General features: G+C 31.7%; 2 protein-coding genes across 4 annotated transcripts; one reads left to right on the top strand and one right to left on the bottom strand.

Moving 5' to 3' along the window:
* Nucleotides 1-823: 823 nt before the first annotated feature.
* On the bottom strand, nt 824-6,049 carry LOC123205771 (alkaline ceramidase-like). Of its 3 annotated transcripts, XM_044622802.1 has the most exons (4): nt 5,761-6,049; nt 5,308-5,590; nt 2,982-3,317; nt 824-1,578 (listed from the first exon to the last, which is right to left on the bottom strand). In XM_044622802.1, exons 3-4 carry the CDS (start codon nt 3,230-3,232, stop codon nt 1,065-1,067), a joined length of 765 nt encoding a protein of 254 aa, XP_044478737.1. In that variant the 5' UTR covers nt 3,233-3,317; nt 5,308-5,590; nt 5,761-6,049; the 3' UTR covers nt 824-1,064. The 3 variants fall into 3 exon arrangements, with proteins under 3 accessions (XP_044478737.1, XP_044478736.1, XP_044478735.1); XM_044622801.1 differs by lacking the exon at nt 5,308-5,590 and having other exon boundaries at nt 2,982-3,310; XM_044622800.1 differs by lacking the exon at nt 5,308-5,590 and having other exon boundaries at nt 5,761-6,047.
* A 10,728-nt stretch (nt 6,050-16,777) lies between these two features.
* LOC123205763 (uncharacterized protein At2g29880-like) lies at nt 16,778-17,621 on the top strand. The gene is made up of 2 exons (XM_044622792.1): nt 16,778-16,942; nt 17,070-17,621. Exons 1-2 carry the CDS (start codon nt 16,778-16,780, stop codon nt 17,619-17,621), a joined length of 717 nt encoding a protein of 238 aa, XP_044478727.1.

Below are 17,621 nucleotides of genomic sequence, written 5' to 3'. Positions count from 1 at the left end.
TATTATGGCTAATATCATTTAAACACCTTAAAATTAGGTTATTTTATTAATTTCATAACAAATAAACTATAACGTTTTCTTTTAAGATCACTATCAAATGAAATACAAAGAAAGTGAATTCTGCTATAATTTGATAAAAAAATAACTTTAATGGAATTGAATTTATCACGACTTTGAAACTTGGATCAAGTTCGCTCAACTTCTAGTTTTAGCATCAGACTGGGATTGAGCGTGGTTGAACCATTTGAACCGTTCCAATTTGACAACTAGGTCACCCTAATCAAATCATATGATGATTTTAGTATCTTAAAATTTTGCAACTTCACCAAACACTTAACTCCTAGGGTTAAAGATGCCAATACACATAGAATGTACGTCCTCATAATGATTATATGTAAATATAATTCGAATTTATATTAAATGATCAAGTAAACAATTGTTTTATATATTATTTCTAATGTTGATCTAAACAATAAATTGATTAAACTACTTATTTATCTAGACCGACTCTTTTACAGGATCAATAGTTGATACAAGTCTAAAAACATTAGAATTCTTCTCCTCGCGCAAAAACATATAACTAAGTCATTTAAGGTGGAAATGGTATTTCCATCGATTGTTTGAGAAACTGAACAGCAACAATAAATTTTGGAATGAACCTCACCTGTCCATTAGGTCATCCCATTATCAACTTTCTCAATGCTCCTATGTGTACAGAATTATCCCTCAACATAATAAAAATGAAAACTCTCAAAATCGTTGGTTGTTAATCAACTTCAAGGTGAAGAACCTCTCACCGAACTTCTGAAGAAAAAGAGAATCCTGTGCTACCAAATATTTCTGCTTCCTCTTTTGGAAAATGAGAAAAAAGATGACACTTTTCTTACAGTTAAAATCAACTAATATCTCAACAGGTCATATCACATCCAATTATCATTTACATCTATTTTAGGAAATAAGGGAAAAAGAATTATAAAATTGCTATTGCTTGACTTACCGAAACCATACACCTACCAACAAAATGTGAGCAAGAGGAGAGTATAATTTTCTTGTTCAGCAATTCTTCACTGGGTTTTTGGTTTTTCAATCTTCACATACGGGAAACATCCCATTAAGTGAACAACTTTTGGATTCCATCCCCGCTGTTGGGCACGGCAAAACATCAGGAATGTGTTTGCGAAATATGAGTTGAAACTCATGATAATATGCCACAATGCATGACCTTGGGGATTCAAGTACCAAGTAGACACCTTCTCACAGAACAGGCGATCAAATAGCCAGCAAAGACTTCCTAGGATTATGGTGCCTACATATAGCTTCGCAAGACGCTTTGCAGATACATCTGCAGTGTGGATGTAGTACTTGTACATCCGAGGGATGCAAAGAAGACACAGTATGATGTAATGTACCTTGAAGCCAATTCCAAAACGAAACAGCGCATGTATAATAGCAAATGCAGCACCGTAAAGAAACAAGAAGGTGGGCATTGTACTCCTGTAGTGCCAATCGGGTGAGTAGAGAATATAGATATATAGGAGAATTTCCCACACCATTGGTGTTTCATCACCTTGCCGTTGCCTGAGATAAATTAACCCAATGTACAAAATTCAGATCAACAAGGCAAGTAAACAATCTATCAAAACAGGTTAGGTTAAATATATATTAAGATGAGTTTCAGCTAAGTTACAAGTACAGTTTGTCCAAGTTCTGCAAATTTCAGTCTTTCCCAACCCTCTCTACTTCCAAAGAGTTGGAGATGATGAGCAGGAGTACCAAGACACAGGCAATGCAGCTAGCTCAGAAAAATCAAATTTATTGAAGCAAACAGGTAAGAAAGAATAAAGTAGTGTTCCTCTTTGGCTCTATCATGTGCTAAGAGTATAAAACCATCAACAAGCCTAAAGAAGTGCTTAAAATTTCTAGCATTCTAATTTGACTCTTGGTTGATGCATACCTAGACACTTTGAAGGAGGAAGTCCAATGGTATGCTCTTAGATAGGCACATCTTGACTAAAGGAGATACTTTCCTATCAAAGTGATAGATATAGTTAGATAAAATTTAAAAACTACTTGGTCTAATTCAGATCAGTATCGCCTGATGAGAATTATGAAGTGCCTTTTTCATACTAAGACAACTTCCTGTGCTATGTACAAAAGCATTCTTTTCTTCTTTCCACAGGCATTTAATATCTCTTCTTGAACCATTCTTTTCTTCTTTCTCTCCATTTTTTATTTTATTTTCCCTTATCCTTATATGTCTGTGTATATATATCTAAGAGATTAGATGACACATGAAAAACTGGTCATTTAAGTTTTATGCAGGGTATGCCCATCCAGAAATATCATTACTTTTTTATCGAAGACGAAGTTGAGTTGCACTAATCCCCTTCTATTCCATTAAAGATCTCATTTCAAATGTTTTACAGACCCTTCACTATGGTGTATGTAATCTTCGAACATTAAACAATTGCCCAATACAACCCGAAACAGTTTATTGTAAATCATAACTATAAATAGTTTATTTAAATTTTAGATTTTGAAAAGATTCCATTAAGTCTTATAATTTGCATCCAATACTGTTGGATTGTCAAATTCTTTTCCAACAAAATAATCTACTAACTTTTTCCATGAACAATCATATAACATGCATAAAATTATAATTGCAACAGACTCTTTAAACCAATAATTTTCTAGTTTCTTTAACTTTTAATGCTACTGTAAAAACAGCTTCTCCAAATACATTGCAAAGTTAAGCCCCTCTTTCTGTTAACTAAATTACATGAGTTACCCATTCCAGTCACAAACTACACAAATGCAAGGAGAGAAGTAATTAAAAAAAAAGACAAATTCTGTGCAGTTCTCCTAAATGTGTTCTACTGCCATTATAACAAGGGTAGCAATGCATTCACTACTTATATCAAGTTATTGAAAATTTGTATCATATAACTGCAATGAACATGAAAAAACAAAATAATACTTACACATGTTGCAGAGTGGCATGATATAGCATGCTGCCAATGGCAAGTATCATATTAGATATGTGAAGAACACTAAACCTCTTTTCAAATCGCTGTCTCAAGGCATTTATAAGGCCAATAAGTGCCAAAAGAATGCCAGGTACATTTGAAATAGTATTGAAAAGCTCTGCCACATAAGAAGAGTAGACATAATTTTTTTCACACCAGTCAGTTGAAGTGACAGGACCCCAGAAGCTTGATAGTCCATCTGCCATTATGCAGTGTGTGTGCCCAAAGTGTATGAATATTCAGTTCAGGCACCTTCAGCTATGATAGCAAAGTGTTCATAAAACCTGCAATCTACAACAGCAAAATATGATATGACATGATAAAGTAATATAGACTTGAAAATAAACTGACAGTCAGCACTTCACCTAATTAAATATGCTGTTATCAAGTCAAAGATGAAAAGAATTTAATATATTATGATAAATAATATTAATAAAGTAATCCCACCGGACAGAAAACACATAGGAATCCTAGAAAACACAAGAGCAGAAAAAGCACAGAAAATATCTTACTTTCTACAAAACAACCTTTAACTACTGGGCTAGAATGATGTAAGAGAAGAGTCAAGAGAGACACGAAGATTAAGTTGGCAGCAAGTTTAGGCATCTCAAACAAAAATATTATAGTATTAAGTTTCAGTGAGAATTGCAACCAAAATGATTTAAAATCTTTTGAATAGTTCCAATTTTTACATGACATTACACACAAATAAGTGGCAGAGAGTTTAAATGCATCAGTATTCCAATGCCCTAATCATCAAGATATATCATATCCTAAATATTCATAATATTGCTCCTTTTATTTGGAGGGTTTTAAATCACCTTTTTCTTTTGCTTAGGTTTAACTCATTTCTTTTTTTCTTAATTTTTCAATTACGCTTTCAGGCCAATAATCTAAATTGAATGAAATCGCAAAATAAATATAATTATATAGCAAATGATTGCTACAAGTCAGCTAGTGCACCCAAAATCAAAGCTTTCTCTTACTGGAGTAGAGCATTTATAAGTATGTGCATCCCATTTAACAAACAAATAGTAATTATTTCACATCATCACTAGCTATATGACTACTAATCAGTTCTGCAAAAGCAACGGACCTGACACGAGAAATTTTCTTCCACACTTATCACTATTGCAATTGTAAAAGATTAACAGACGGCGTCACATGAGCAATTACCCTGTCAATACAGTGTACGACAGTTTGGCTAATTTCTATAGGTCAAACAAGATGAATTTCACATTCTTCAAGTCCTGCATTTAGAGACAGTTAGGCTGCAGACCAATTAAGGTGATCTGAAGCTGTTTGAGGTGGAATCTATTAGATGGAAGGATTTTTTAAAGTATTTGAAAAACACACCACTTTAGAGTTTTCTCAACATTCAAATTCATTCATTGTCCTTCTTTGATGGTATCAATACAATCCATGATCACATTAGAATGAGCTGAAAACTGAGACAAGCCGGCATACAATTTCCCCACAATGTGCTAATAGATGATCCTTTCAGGTAAAAATATTTCTGATTATGGATTATTTTCCCCAAAACTTCATAGGCACATACGATTTTGACCCAAAAAAGGGAAAGAAAATTGCTGAAAATGTGATGTCCTTGTATAAGAATTCTCATAGGTAGTAGTAACTAGTAAGTCAAACAATATTACACATTCCAATAGTGAAAACCAAACAATGCCTAAAAGAGTGTAAAGAAAGACCAAACTTCAAAGCTTTCAAAATAGATATTCACTAACACACAAAAGAGTTTCAAAACATATTCAAAATATATGAGTGATTCTGAAGTAATATAATGCCACGTGACAAGCACATAATTACTTTCTGTAATAAGGCTTTATTTGTGATTCATGACTTCTATGCACAACTACTTTAATTTTCCTATATATATTAGAAAAGTACTCAATAGTGCCAAAACACCCCAGCATCAAGCATCTAACACAAATACGCTTTATTAGATTTGGCATCCTACAATTCCTTCTAAATAAATGACACAAGGGTCAAACCTCTGAACATCAAATTTACCATTATTAGCTAAAGTAAAATGTGTTTCGAACTCACCTTGTATTTAAGCTAATCTAAATGATCCACAGCACACATAAAAAGCCTAAAAGATTCCAAAATTATCGAAACATTGACACAACCGTTCTCAGCCCATCTTAAATCCTAAATGGGAAAGAAGCCAAAATATGCAGCCACTATGTACGAATTCTCCAAACATTACAACAAGTCAACCATAACCATCCAATTTCAAGACCCTAATCAATCTACAAACCTTAAATCGTCACTTCCACAACCCCTGCGCTAACTAACCAAACTAGCAACGCTCAGAAAGTTTCCAAGCCATCCTCCAAACACCGAGATGCCACACCACAACAACACTTCAAATTCAGCTCACAACTAATCCAATATTTTGCCAACTCAACAATTAAAAAATCCAATTACGAACCAAAGCGCTCAACCCCATTTGTGGAATTCCTTTATAAAAAAGGCAAACTGAAATTATAGAAGCCAAAATTTGTTGACCCAACAAGACGTCACGTTTAATCCAGCAAAAACTACACAAGAATAATAATAATAATCACAAAAAAAAAATCTAAAATAAATACAAATGCATACACTATTTGTAGTGTCTTTTACTTATACTAAAAGAAAGAGAAAGCAAAATCAGGAGTGTTAAAAATAGAAAACAATACAAAAAATAAAAGTGAAACGAGAACTAACTAACCTGTTTCCCACCAACCAGATCTATCAAGCAACACAAATCTAACTAACTAAAACTCTGTTAACATAAGCTTCTTTCTCTCCTCTCTTACATTCGCTTTCGTTTACTTTCGCTTTTCTTTAGAAAGAATGACGATCGCGGGCGTGATGGTTGGCGAGGTGAAGCGCGTGGCTAGAAATTTTTGGTGGGCTAAAAGGGTCTCTCTCGTACGGAGAAGCGTGGCCGTTGGATTCAGTTTTTGTGCGGTTTGGGATTGGTTTGCTTGATGAATAGACAGGTATACCCTATGGTTTGATAATCATTACTCGCCCGTCTAATTATTTTTACTCACTTTCATGGTATTCAAGGGCAAATATCAAAAGCTAAACCTTATATTTACACTCGTTATATTCTAAGCATAGGATCATCATAAATTAACTTCCATTAGTTATATTTTATTTTATTATTTAATTTCATTTTATTTTATTACAGAAGCAAGAATATTTCATCGTTGGAATATGTTTTGGTTTTTATGATATTTTTATATGGGACGGTACTAATTTATTTACAGAAGCAAGAACATTTATACGGATTGTTCTCATTCTTAATCTATATGTTATTTCCGCTTTATTGAATGAATAAGTTAAAAGGAAAATTAAAATAATTACCCATTTTTTCAAGTATAATAAAAAATTTATCTCTAATTTTAGAATTTAAATTAAAATTCTCATACTTTAAAAGATTTAAATGAAAATATCTTAAATATAAAAAAAAAAAACTAAAATTACCCTTATTTTATTCTATATTTAAGGAAATTAATTAAATTGCCCTTTTTAAGGATAGAAAAACATTTACCCATAATTTTAGGGTTTAAACTAAAAGACCCATATTTTAAAGAATTTAAACAAAAATATCTCCAAAAAAACCAAAACTATCATTCATTTATATCTATGTAAACTATATCTCTTTTTTTACTTTTAACATATACAATTTTACTCATTATTTAAGAGAAATTTCTAGAGAGAAAAAAAAGTTCATGATCGGGATTTTAAGTGAGAAGAAAAAAGTTCATGATATTAAAGTATTTATACTTACTATAACTTTAATCGTTATTATTTTATTAATAATGCAATTACATGTGATGTTTTATATAATAAATTAGAGTTTTTAAATTAATAAAAATTATTAGGGGTATTTTGTAATTATTATAGTAGTATGGGGTGAAATGTTATTTTATAATAAAATGTGTTAAAGGATTAAATTAGATAATATTTGAAGATAAAATGATATATTACAATGAAATGTGTCAGGATAAATTAGATAATATTTGAAGATAAAATGATATTTTACAATGTAGGGGTAAAGTGATATTTTCATAAATTAGTATCACATTAATTAAAGTATATTAATAGTCACAATATATAATCAAATTATGAAATAAGTATAATTATGCAATAGAAATCAAATCACAAAATTCAAACTTAATAATAAAATAATGTACCTCAAAATGGTGACAATGTAATAAAATATGTTGGAGGTAACAAAAAATTGATTAAAATTCCAAAACACATAACATTTAAGGGATTAATCGATATAGTGAGCGATAAGTGTAACATAGATCAAAGGATATTTAACATTTAGATAAGCATGAAACCAAAACATCTTGACGACGACATCCGTGTTAAAATTCTTAACGATGAAGATGTTGAAGTTCTTATTGGTCTGTCTAAACTTTTTAAAGAATGTATTCTAGTTTTTGTAACAACTACAGTTAATGATGATAGTTATGAGATTCAACAAGTAGATAAGAATTTACAAGGTGGTGAGTCGAGTAATTATCCAGAAGATTAAAAGATTAGTTTAGAAAGGATTCAAAATATGTAGATCAATCCGAAACAAGAATTTTCTAAGGAAGATTTTGCAGTCTTAAATGATGTAAATATTAATGTATTGAATACTACAGAAGAATTTTTTCATGGTAACGAAGAAAAATTCTCAGATTAGAGTGAATTTGATGGAATGGTTATGCATGATATTCCTATTGAGGAATCGGAGGTTGAAAAGAAGCTAGAGGTTAATGAAGATGTTGGAGGTACAAGTAGTTTTCTACAAACAAATCCTAATGGTGGGAATGTTCATATTGGTGCATTTCATTGGTTGTCACCTTTTCCTTATCAGCCACCTATATCTAGAAGCCCAAGAGTGCAAAGAGATAGTGATTATCCAAAAATTAGTACATTATTTCCAAATAAAAAACATGTCATTAATGCAATAAGTCGATATGCTCTTGAAAAGAGATATCAATTTAAAGTGCACAAGTTAAACATTCTCAGATGGATGGTTAAATGTGTTAATGAGGAATGTAAGTGGTGTACATAGGTAATTAAGGTGGGAGAAAGTGACAGTTTCAAATTACATCGCTTAGATAGCCAGCACACATGTTATAAAGATCAAATATTACCTCATCATAGGCAAGTAGAGGCCCGAACGCTAGGGCAAATTTTGAGGACCAAATTTATATTAGTTAATCGTGTTTATAAACCAAAGGAGATCATTGTTAATATTGTCGATCGATACAAAATTGATATATCATACACACAAGTATGACGAACAAGAAATTGAACACTTCAATCATTAAAGGGTACATTAAAAGAGTGGTTTATGTTACTGTCAGAGTATTGCTATAATTTAGTACGTTGTAATCAGGAAACTGTGACACATACACTAAAGGATGAACATGAACGATTTAAATACTTTTACATGACATTGGGTTGTAGTATTTGTGCATTCCAACAGCATTTTTGACCAGTGATTTATATTGACACTGTCTTCTTAAAGGGTAGATATTTCGGTCAACTATTTATTACTGTTGCATTGAATAGAAATATTTAGATATACCGATTGGTTTTTGGCATCGGCCCAAGGAAGATAACAAAGTTGAAGGATTGTTTGGGTGAGGTACCTCATTTAGCCATGATTTCAGATCGACATGTCAACATATTCTCTACAATGGCTGAAGTATTTCCTAGTGTGCACCATGGCTATTGTTGTCATCGCCTTTATTGTAATATGCAATCCAAGTACAAGAAGAATGCAAAAGTCACATGGATGTATTGGAAAACAGTTAAGGCATACACGGAGTATAAATTTCGAGAGATAATAAAGTCATTGTCCCATATACACTCTGATACAGTAGCATACCTATGTGAGATGGATTTCGATCGATAGGTAAGGGCATATTTCCCAGAGCATAAGTATAATATAATGACTATCAATATCATTGAGTCGTTTAATGCATTTGTCAAACAAGATCAAGGTTTGCCCTTTACTATGCTTATCGAGTTCATCAAAGGTACATTACAATGATAGTTTTATGAAAGGAGAAATCATACAAGTAAGTACATATTAAATATTATAACATATTATAAACGTGTGTATGTAAACTTATAGTTAATTTCTCACCATATCTGTTTGTATTTATATGATTTGCAGATACTTGCACTAGCTCGATAACACTTTAGGTAGAGAAAAAAATTGTCAAACGTGTGTGAAAGTCTTCAAACTTGAAGGTGCATCATATTACATCTGAATGATACCAAGTTCTTGGTAATAGTCAATATGATACTCTAGTCGACCTTATAGAGCGAACATATATATGTAGAAAATTTTAACTATCACAGATTCCTTGAATGCATGTCATTGTCGTCATCAGATATATGAAGATGACCACCTACGTTCAATAGGTGCATCCATAATACGACACCGCCTTTTACCGTATAGTCACGTAGAGGCTGTCAATCCATTAGAAGATCAATCAAATTGGATCCATCCACATTTCATCTATCATCGTTATGCAGGACGTGCAGTAAACAAAAATAAACGTCCTTCACAAGGAAAGATTGTTGAACAACTTATTTGTAAATGATGTCATAAACTTGGACATACGAGACAAAATTGTAAGAGTTCTATTTTGATACCTAGTTCTGTACCATCAAGTTCATAAAGTAAAAAGAAAAATAAAAGATAACTATACTTGTAATTATACTTGTTCATTTTGATATAAAAGTTATGATTGTACTTATTACTTTAAATAAAAAAGTTTGTAATTGTAATATATTTTGATATAAAAATTGTGATTGTGGTTGTTACTTTATATATAAAGTTTGTGATTGTAATATATTATCTTTGAAACGTGTGATTGTACTTGTTAATATATCTTAAAAATTTCGGTTTGTAATCATTATATATGTTAATATTGATTTTATATATCCGTTATTAGTCGTTTTTTGTTCACCATACCTATGCTTATAATAATTACATAAAGGACAAAAACATATAAATGAATCAATATAAATGAGATATAAACATATGAATAAATAAACATATATACATATACAAATGAGATATACTATAATACTCAATTAATATCCTGAAAATATAGTTATGTGCCTAAACGTGTGCGTAGGTATAACGAGTCCTCCCCCTTAAAAGATAATGATAGGCCAAGATGTATCATAACATAAACATACCATAATCACCTGATAGGGGTGTCTACTACAATATATCCACCACCCTATACAATACAAATGGATCGTCCCATGAAGTCCGACCCATATGAGACCAAAATGATGTCATAGTTAGCAAATGTGGTGTCATCAACATATACCCCAACATCTTCCGACTAAATAGCTACGGGTCAACAATAAAACTTTGTAATGAGTTGTAAACTGTAATTTTTCACTTCTTCAAATTCAGGACCCCTGCTACCCAATCTGTATTATCGAAGTTTATCGAGATAAATACCTGTACACATTGATAATATATATATATATATATATATATATATATATTAGACCTTAATTTAGTGAAAAGTAATTAAAATTCGAATACTGACCTCATCGGCCACACCCCATGGTTTCCAATGTAAGTCAAGGGGATAATCCGCATCCACCAGTTGTGTAAAGAGCAAAGGAAACTGGTAGTTATACTGATCTTTCATCCACACGAGTTACTCATAAGGGATATGTGTAACAAAACAAGTTAGAACTATTGTCCAATTCTAATAGACCTCTATAATATCATCATGCTGTCGTTAGCATAACAATCCCAAAAATGAATTTATATGTTGTAAAAATAAGAAATTTAACATTATCACTCACCTAAACGAAGTTCTATACTAAAAAACAAAATTAATTTACCAAGTGAACTTATCTTGTCAGACAACCATCTGGATGTGTTAGTGATTATACCCTAGAAAACAATTTTGGTATTCATCCCTATATCGTACACTTTACGTTTTTTGAAATGATCTGGTTCCGCAAACCATTTCTTGAAAATTTTCTCATGCTCGGTACTTGATAACTGCACAATGGATTTATGGTTTCAACGAATTTGTGTATGGGCTACGAATGAACAGTCCCTTCTTGACAAGTTAACCACTAAATGTGCGTAAATACTACACCAAAACAAATAATATGTCATTTAAAATTATATTAACTCATGAGATTTTCAAATTTCTTTCAGTACGTTTTACAAGGTAGGAGTCATGGTTGGGGAATCCACAAATGAGGTCAGGTTGACTCTATCAAATTTAGAGATTGACTAGAGTTAAATACATGAAATCAGTAAATAAATAATAAACTTTTCAATCATACTTATCAAAGTTATAATGAAAATATTTATGAAATTTCCCTACCTGAACTATGTCCCCTTGTGTCAAGAGCTGAACCACATCGTTAGTAACCTCATTATCTTAAAAGGCCACATCGATCATTTGTTTCCTCTTGCTTGGTGTGTTGAGATAGACCAAGCAGATATCTTGTTGTAACAATAGATAAAAGGTCAATGAAAATTAATATTAACAAAAGTAACAATTTGTATTGGTTAATCTAACAATTTACCTTAACCACTGTAGAAAGTGATAATAGGGAATCCTCATGGGGTGATCCATCATCATCGATGACATCCTGTGATAATTTTATCATTTCATATTGGTTAATCAAACTGTTTAACAAAAATTACAAAGTATATAGTTAACAATGTACATACCTCTAATGTTGAAACAAATGTCATCATGGGATCCCCTTTCAATGCCACCTCTCTAACGCCAAGGCATTATCACAATGTTAACAATAACTAATTAACAAGGAATCTATAATCGAATGTGTAAATAAAATATAATATTATCAAACAACGTTATACTTACCGGAATCATCATAAAAGGTTACAATAGGGAACTGTGTAGGGTGATTCATTGTCGTTGACATCCTATAATAGTATTAACATTTTATGTTAGTTAATCAAAGGATTGCGTCATAGAGATTACAAGGTCTACAGTCAATATTATATGTAAATATATTATTAGAGCTGATGTCATCATGTATTCCCCCCTCAGTATGGCCTTAGAAATGTCAAGGCACTATCACAATGTCAACGGTAACGAGTTAACAGGGAATCAATCAACGAATGTTGAATTCAAATATAACATTTACAAACAACATCATAATTACCTGAACCATCATAGAAAATGTCAATAGGAAAACCTTATGCAATGATTTGTTATCGCCTACATTAAAAGTCAATATAGGATCTTTCCTAGATCATTCTTCATCAAAGAATTGATGTTGTAACAATATTAACAATTAAGAGTTAACAGAACGCTAAAATTATTTTTGAAGTATCATTTTCAATATACTCACAATGTTTAGCACTTACATCAATAATAGGTGGAGAAAGAAAGGAATGTCGAACTTCCTCTTGATAGTTTGTCACTATCTTCATGAGGAGACTATAACAATATATACAATTACTATAGAGTTTATATGTTTGCATTTGTAAATAACTGAAATATCTAGGAAATTATTAACTTTTTTACCTGGTAGACAGTGTCTGTGTGGTGATGAGATCGTGTCTCCTTTGTACAAGTTATCATGTCCTCTATACGACTTTTTTTATCCTTCATACTAGTAAACTGATTTAAGATAAGATTTCTCCATTGAGCCAATGCAACATTAAAGTAATGAATTGAGAAATCTCGTTTATTGACGAAAGGATCGTCTAACGTGCACTTGATGGTGGAAAACAAAATAGAGGGCTCCAGTGATATACACTCGTCGATAGAGGTTGTAGTAGAGACATCAACAAGAGAAGGCTTAGTGGTAGGGTGCAACATAAAGGGTTCGATGATAAGAGCCTCGTTATGAAGCAGAATTGTACAAGTTATCATGTCCTCTATACGACTCTTCCTAACCTTCATACTAGTAAATCGATTTAAGATAAGATTTCTCCATCGAGCCAATGCAACATTAAAGTAATGAATTGAGAATTCTCGTCTACTGACGAGAGGATCGTCTAACATGCACTTGATGGTAGAGAATAAAATAGAGGGCTCCAGTGATATACACTCGTCGATAGAGGTTGTAGTAGAGACATCAACAAGAGAAAGCTTAGTGGTAGAGGGCAAAATAAAAGGTTCGGTGACAAGAGCCTCGATATGAGGCGAAACAATGATCAGAGAAGGAGCATTAAGAAGACCCGATGATGTATCTCTTGATGAGGATGAGGGTGATATAGACAAAGAAGATTGACTATCTAACATCCCATGTATCAGACGATGTCGTCATACCAGTCCGCAACTTTCTTTATTAGAGTCAAAATTAACGAGAAATTAACATCATCCTGTAAATTTTTGTTTAAGTGAACTTTGTTAGTATATCTTATACATATGTTAATCAATAACAAATTATTACTTACTATATCTCCGGCGAAGATAGTTGTGATAGAATCCCATCCCGGATGTCTTTTGTATGTTATCTCAACATCTAGGTAGCTTTTAAAACTAGTGAAATATTCACCCATCGATGCAATGTGTCTAGTGTCTCATATATCCAAAACTTATGCTTTTGTATAAAAACCCTTGATCTCCTGCTTTAAGAAGCTTTTCTGAACTCCTTTAAGCTGCCACTTGTTGAAGATAAAAAAATCTTTAGAATTTATTCCAATATTTTCTCACACATTAAGAAAAGGTTCCACACAATAGTTCCAACCAGGTTGAGTCCAACTGAAACCTTGAAAACATCATCCCAAGAACCTGAAAATATATTGTCAAAATCAAGAATAGGCATATGTAAAGATTTGCTGCTAGATTTCAACAAATTTATCCCAATAGAATGCCCCTGCCTAGAAACTACTATGCTCTGGAGCTTAGGATTTGCAGTTGCTCCTCTGCCACCTGCATTTTGGTGCCATATAAAGTTGTGTTCAGTCTATTGTATAAATGTCACAACTAACTACATAAAAGTTCCAAAATTGGTGTTTTTTTATTTTTCTTCCTATTGGAAATGGTTCCAACCTTGTTGCCTTGTTGCCTTGTTGTCCTTGCCCCTTTTAGCTGCAAAATGTCCAGCCTTTTGGAAAAAAAATTGGTGCCTTTGGTGATGATTTTCATGCATGATTATAAATGTTCTAGAATCAGTGCCTTCAGATTTTTTGGTCTTTCTTTCTTTTTAATATACTTTACTTAGAAAATAAAAAGATGATATTGCAATGATAACGTTGTTGATTTTCATGCATGATTATCAATGGATTTCCTTTGTGCCTTTGGTTTTCCTTCCATTTTTTCAAAAGAGAGCAACCTTTTTTGGCTTCTTCTTTTCTTGTCTTTTCCTAATTTCATTAGGAATTAACAAATTGAAAGTTTATATAATTTAATGACAAAATTGGTTAATAATATGTTTATTGCTCTACCCCATAATCAAATTATGCACTTGATTATGTTATTAATGTATTAGAGTAAATCAATTAATAATTTTTGTAATTGTGGACATGCACTAATGATAACTGTTTATTTATTGTTGAGGACTTCTTATTTTTATTGTCTTTATTTTTTTATTTGCATTATTGTGTTTATTCTCAATTTCCATTTTCATGTGTCAAATGACTAATTGAATAGTTATTTTTTTATTGCTTATGTTTAACAGTTATGACTCGTTTACCTCTCCGACATAGGCAGCGTTTGGTCATTATTTTGCTTTTGCGATTGCATATGATGGAAACCATGTTCATTAAGCTTGTGTTTGTTGTTGTGGCCATGCTAGCTAAACATAGGAATATAACTAAGCGTTCCATATCATATGTTGATGAATCATGTCACAGAAATAACATCAGGACACTAAATTTACAGAAAATGATTTTTGATACTAATATACAATGTGTTGAGAATTGTAGAATGGATAGAAGATCAATTTTTAAATTATGTGAGTTACTTAAAAATCATGGAAGGTTACAATCAACTAGACATACTTTTGTACAAGAAATGGTCTATAATTTTTTGCATATCATTTCACACCATATCAAAAATAGAGTGTTTAAACGACAAATAGTTAGGTCTAGTCAGACAATAAGTAGAAAATTTCATGTAGTATTACATGCTATGTTGAGACTACATGCCATTTTACTTAAAAAGCCTAAGCCAATAACAGAGAATTCAACAGATGAAAGATGGAAATGGTTCAAGGTACATATTTATTACATAAAACACAAAAGTACATTTTTTTAGGTTACTGTATAATTTAGAATACTTATTTAGTATTTACTTTTCCCTTCTTGCTAGAATTTTTTTAGATGGAACATATATAAAAGTGCATATTGATTTAGTCGATAAACCTAGGTATCGTACAAGGAAAAACGAAATTGCAACCAATGTCCTCGGTGTTTGCACACCTAGCATGCATTTCATTTATGTCTTACCAGGGTGGGAAGGTTCAGCTATAGACAGTAGAGTTCTCAGAGATGCCATTAATAGGAGAAATAGCTTAAGTGTCCCCCAAGGTAAAAACCCCATGATCAAGTTATTAGATGTTATATTAGGGTAATATATTAGATAAATATTTTGAATTAACATTTTAATTTTTATTATCGAATTTTACTATTTGTGTGATGCCGGATACACCAATGGGGAAGGTTTTTTGGCACCATATAGGGGGCAAAGATACCATTTGAATGACTGGAGGCAAAGTTATCAACCCAATACACCAGATGAGTTTTTTAATATGAAACACTCTTAAGCAAGAAATTGCATTGAGAGATGTTTCGGAATACTAAAAGTTGGATAGGCTATTTTGAGGGAACAATCTTTTTACCCAATGAAAATACAATGTCAAATCATTTTTGCTTACTGTTTTTTGCATAATTACATTAGGACTGAGATGCCTATTGACCCTATTGAAAGTGAGCTTGGTGACATGGTCAATAATCGAGAGGAAGACAATGATGAAGTTGAAGTAATCAGACATATGGAACCAAGTGATCATTGGAATGCATGGAGAGATAATCTTGCTAAAGAAATGTTCAATGATTGGATGAGAGTGCGACATGCATAAAAATTTATCAATGAAAATTTCATATTTAACTATGATGTTTAAATGTTATAAATCAATCTTAACACAATGTTCCTTTTATAAATATGTTTTGTTGGATGTTTTTATTAATGAATTATTTTACTTTTAATTATGAATATTTTTATATAGGTCTTTAATTTCAATTTTTTATATTTCATACTATCATGCTTATATAATTTGTTGATGATTATACTTTTTACACAACTTATTGACTTTCAAAGTGTATTAGAGAATGAATATATTTTATTGGATGTCTTTATTCACGAATTTTTTTCTTTTAATTATGGATGTTTTTTATATAGAATTGTAATTGGGGATTATTCTAATTTTTATATTTCATACCATCATGTCTACATAATTTGTTGATAATTATGTTTTTGCATAATTTATTGGCTTTCAAAATGTATTAGATAATGGATTTGTCAGTAACACTACCTAGCAATGAGGAAAGAAGTATGACCTTGTTTGATCCAAATAAAAGGACAAGAGGGAGGAAAAAAGGTAAAGGTGTTGGGCTTAAAAGGCAATGGATTAAGCAGGAGGATGCAATATTAATTGAATGTCTCCTCATTTTGAAAGAGAGCCTACATTGGAAGGCAAAAAATAGGACTTTTAGAGTTGGGTATCTAGTACAACTGGAGAAAATGATAGAGGAAAGACTTCCATCTAGTGGATTGAAAGCTACACCTCACATTGAATCTAGAGTTAAATTATTGAAAAGACAATACAATGTCATAAATGAGATGATTGAGAATGGAAGTGGCTTTGGATGGAATGATGAAGAGAAATGTGTTACCGCTTCAAAAGATGTGTTTGATGATTAGGTTAGGGTAAGATTGAATATTTCTTATTTGAAATATATTTTTTCATATTTCTATTATAACTAATTTTAAATTTTGGTTGTTTAATTTTTTGTATAGTCATCCTAATGCATAGGGTTTAAGGCACAAACCTTTCCCACACTATGACTCGTTAGTTATAGTGTTTGGAAAAGATAGGGCCACTGGTGTAGGGGCTGAAACAACAATTGATGCTGTGGAGGAACTTGATACTGAGAATTTGGATAACAATGAGGATGCAATAGAAGTTGATGTTGAGCTTGATAGTGACTATAATGATCAAGATAAAGAAGATGCAATTGGATCAAAAAAGCAAACAGTGAATGAGGGAATAAATCAGAAAACTGCAAATAGCAAGAAGAGGAAAAGAAATGATGAAGGCTTCTCAAGATTGGTTGAAGAAATTGGTAAGTTTGGGAAATCTTATAAAGTTGTCCAACAAGAAATACATGAAATTACCTCTTATTTCAAAAAAGAGGTTGAAGGAAAAAATAGAAGAATGAGTTTGTTTAATGCTTTGTTAGAATTCGATAGTGTTAGTAGACAAGAGTTGCTTAATGTTAGAGAGCATATTATTAAGGAGGAGCACAAGATTGATTTTTTCTTTGAACTGCCTATGGATTTCTTGAAGGATTATGTCATTAAATAA

This window comes from Mangifera indica, unplaced genomic scaffold (assembly GCF_011075055.1).
Source record: "Mangifera indica cultivar Alphonso unplaced genomic scaffold, CATAS_Mindica_2.1 Un_0015, whole genome shotgun sequence".
Classification (NCBI taxonomy): domain Eukaryota; kingdom Viridiplantae; phylum Streptophyta; class Magnoliopsida; order Sapindales; family Anacardiaceae; genus Mangifera; species Mangifera indica.
This window is presented reverse-complemented; position numbering and strand designations above follow the sequence as displayed.

Coding starts and splice junctions, on each gene's coding strand:
- LOC123205771 (XM_044622802.1), bottom strand. CDS start 3,232: ATGGCAGATGGACTATCAAGCTTCTGGGGTCCTGTCACTTCAACTGAC. Junction 1,579..2,981: donor CATGCCACTCTGCAACATGT/GTAAGTATTATT, acceptor AATTTATCTCAG/GCAACGGCAAGGTGATGAAA.
- LOC123205763 (XM_044622792.1), top strand. CDS start 16,778: ATGATAGAGGAAAGACTTCCATCTAGTGGATTGAAAGCTACACCTCAC. Junction 16,943..17,069: donor GTGTTACCGCTTCAAAAGAT/GTGTTTGATGAT, acceptor CCTAATGCATAG/GGTTTAAGGCACAAACCTTT.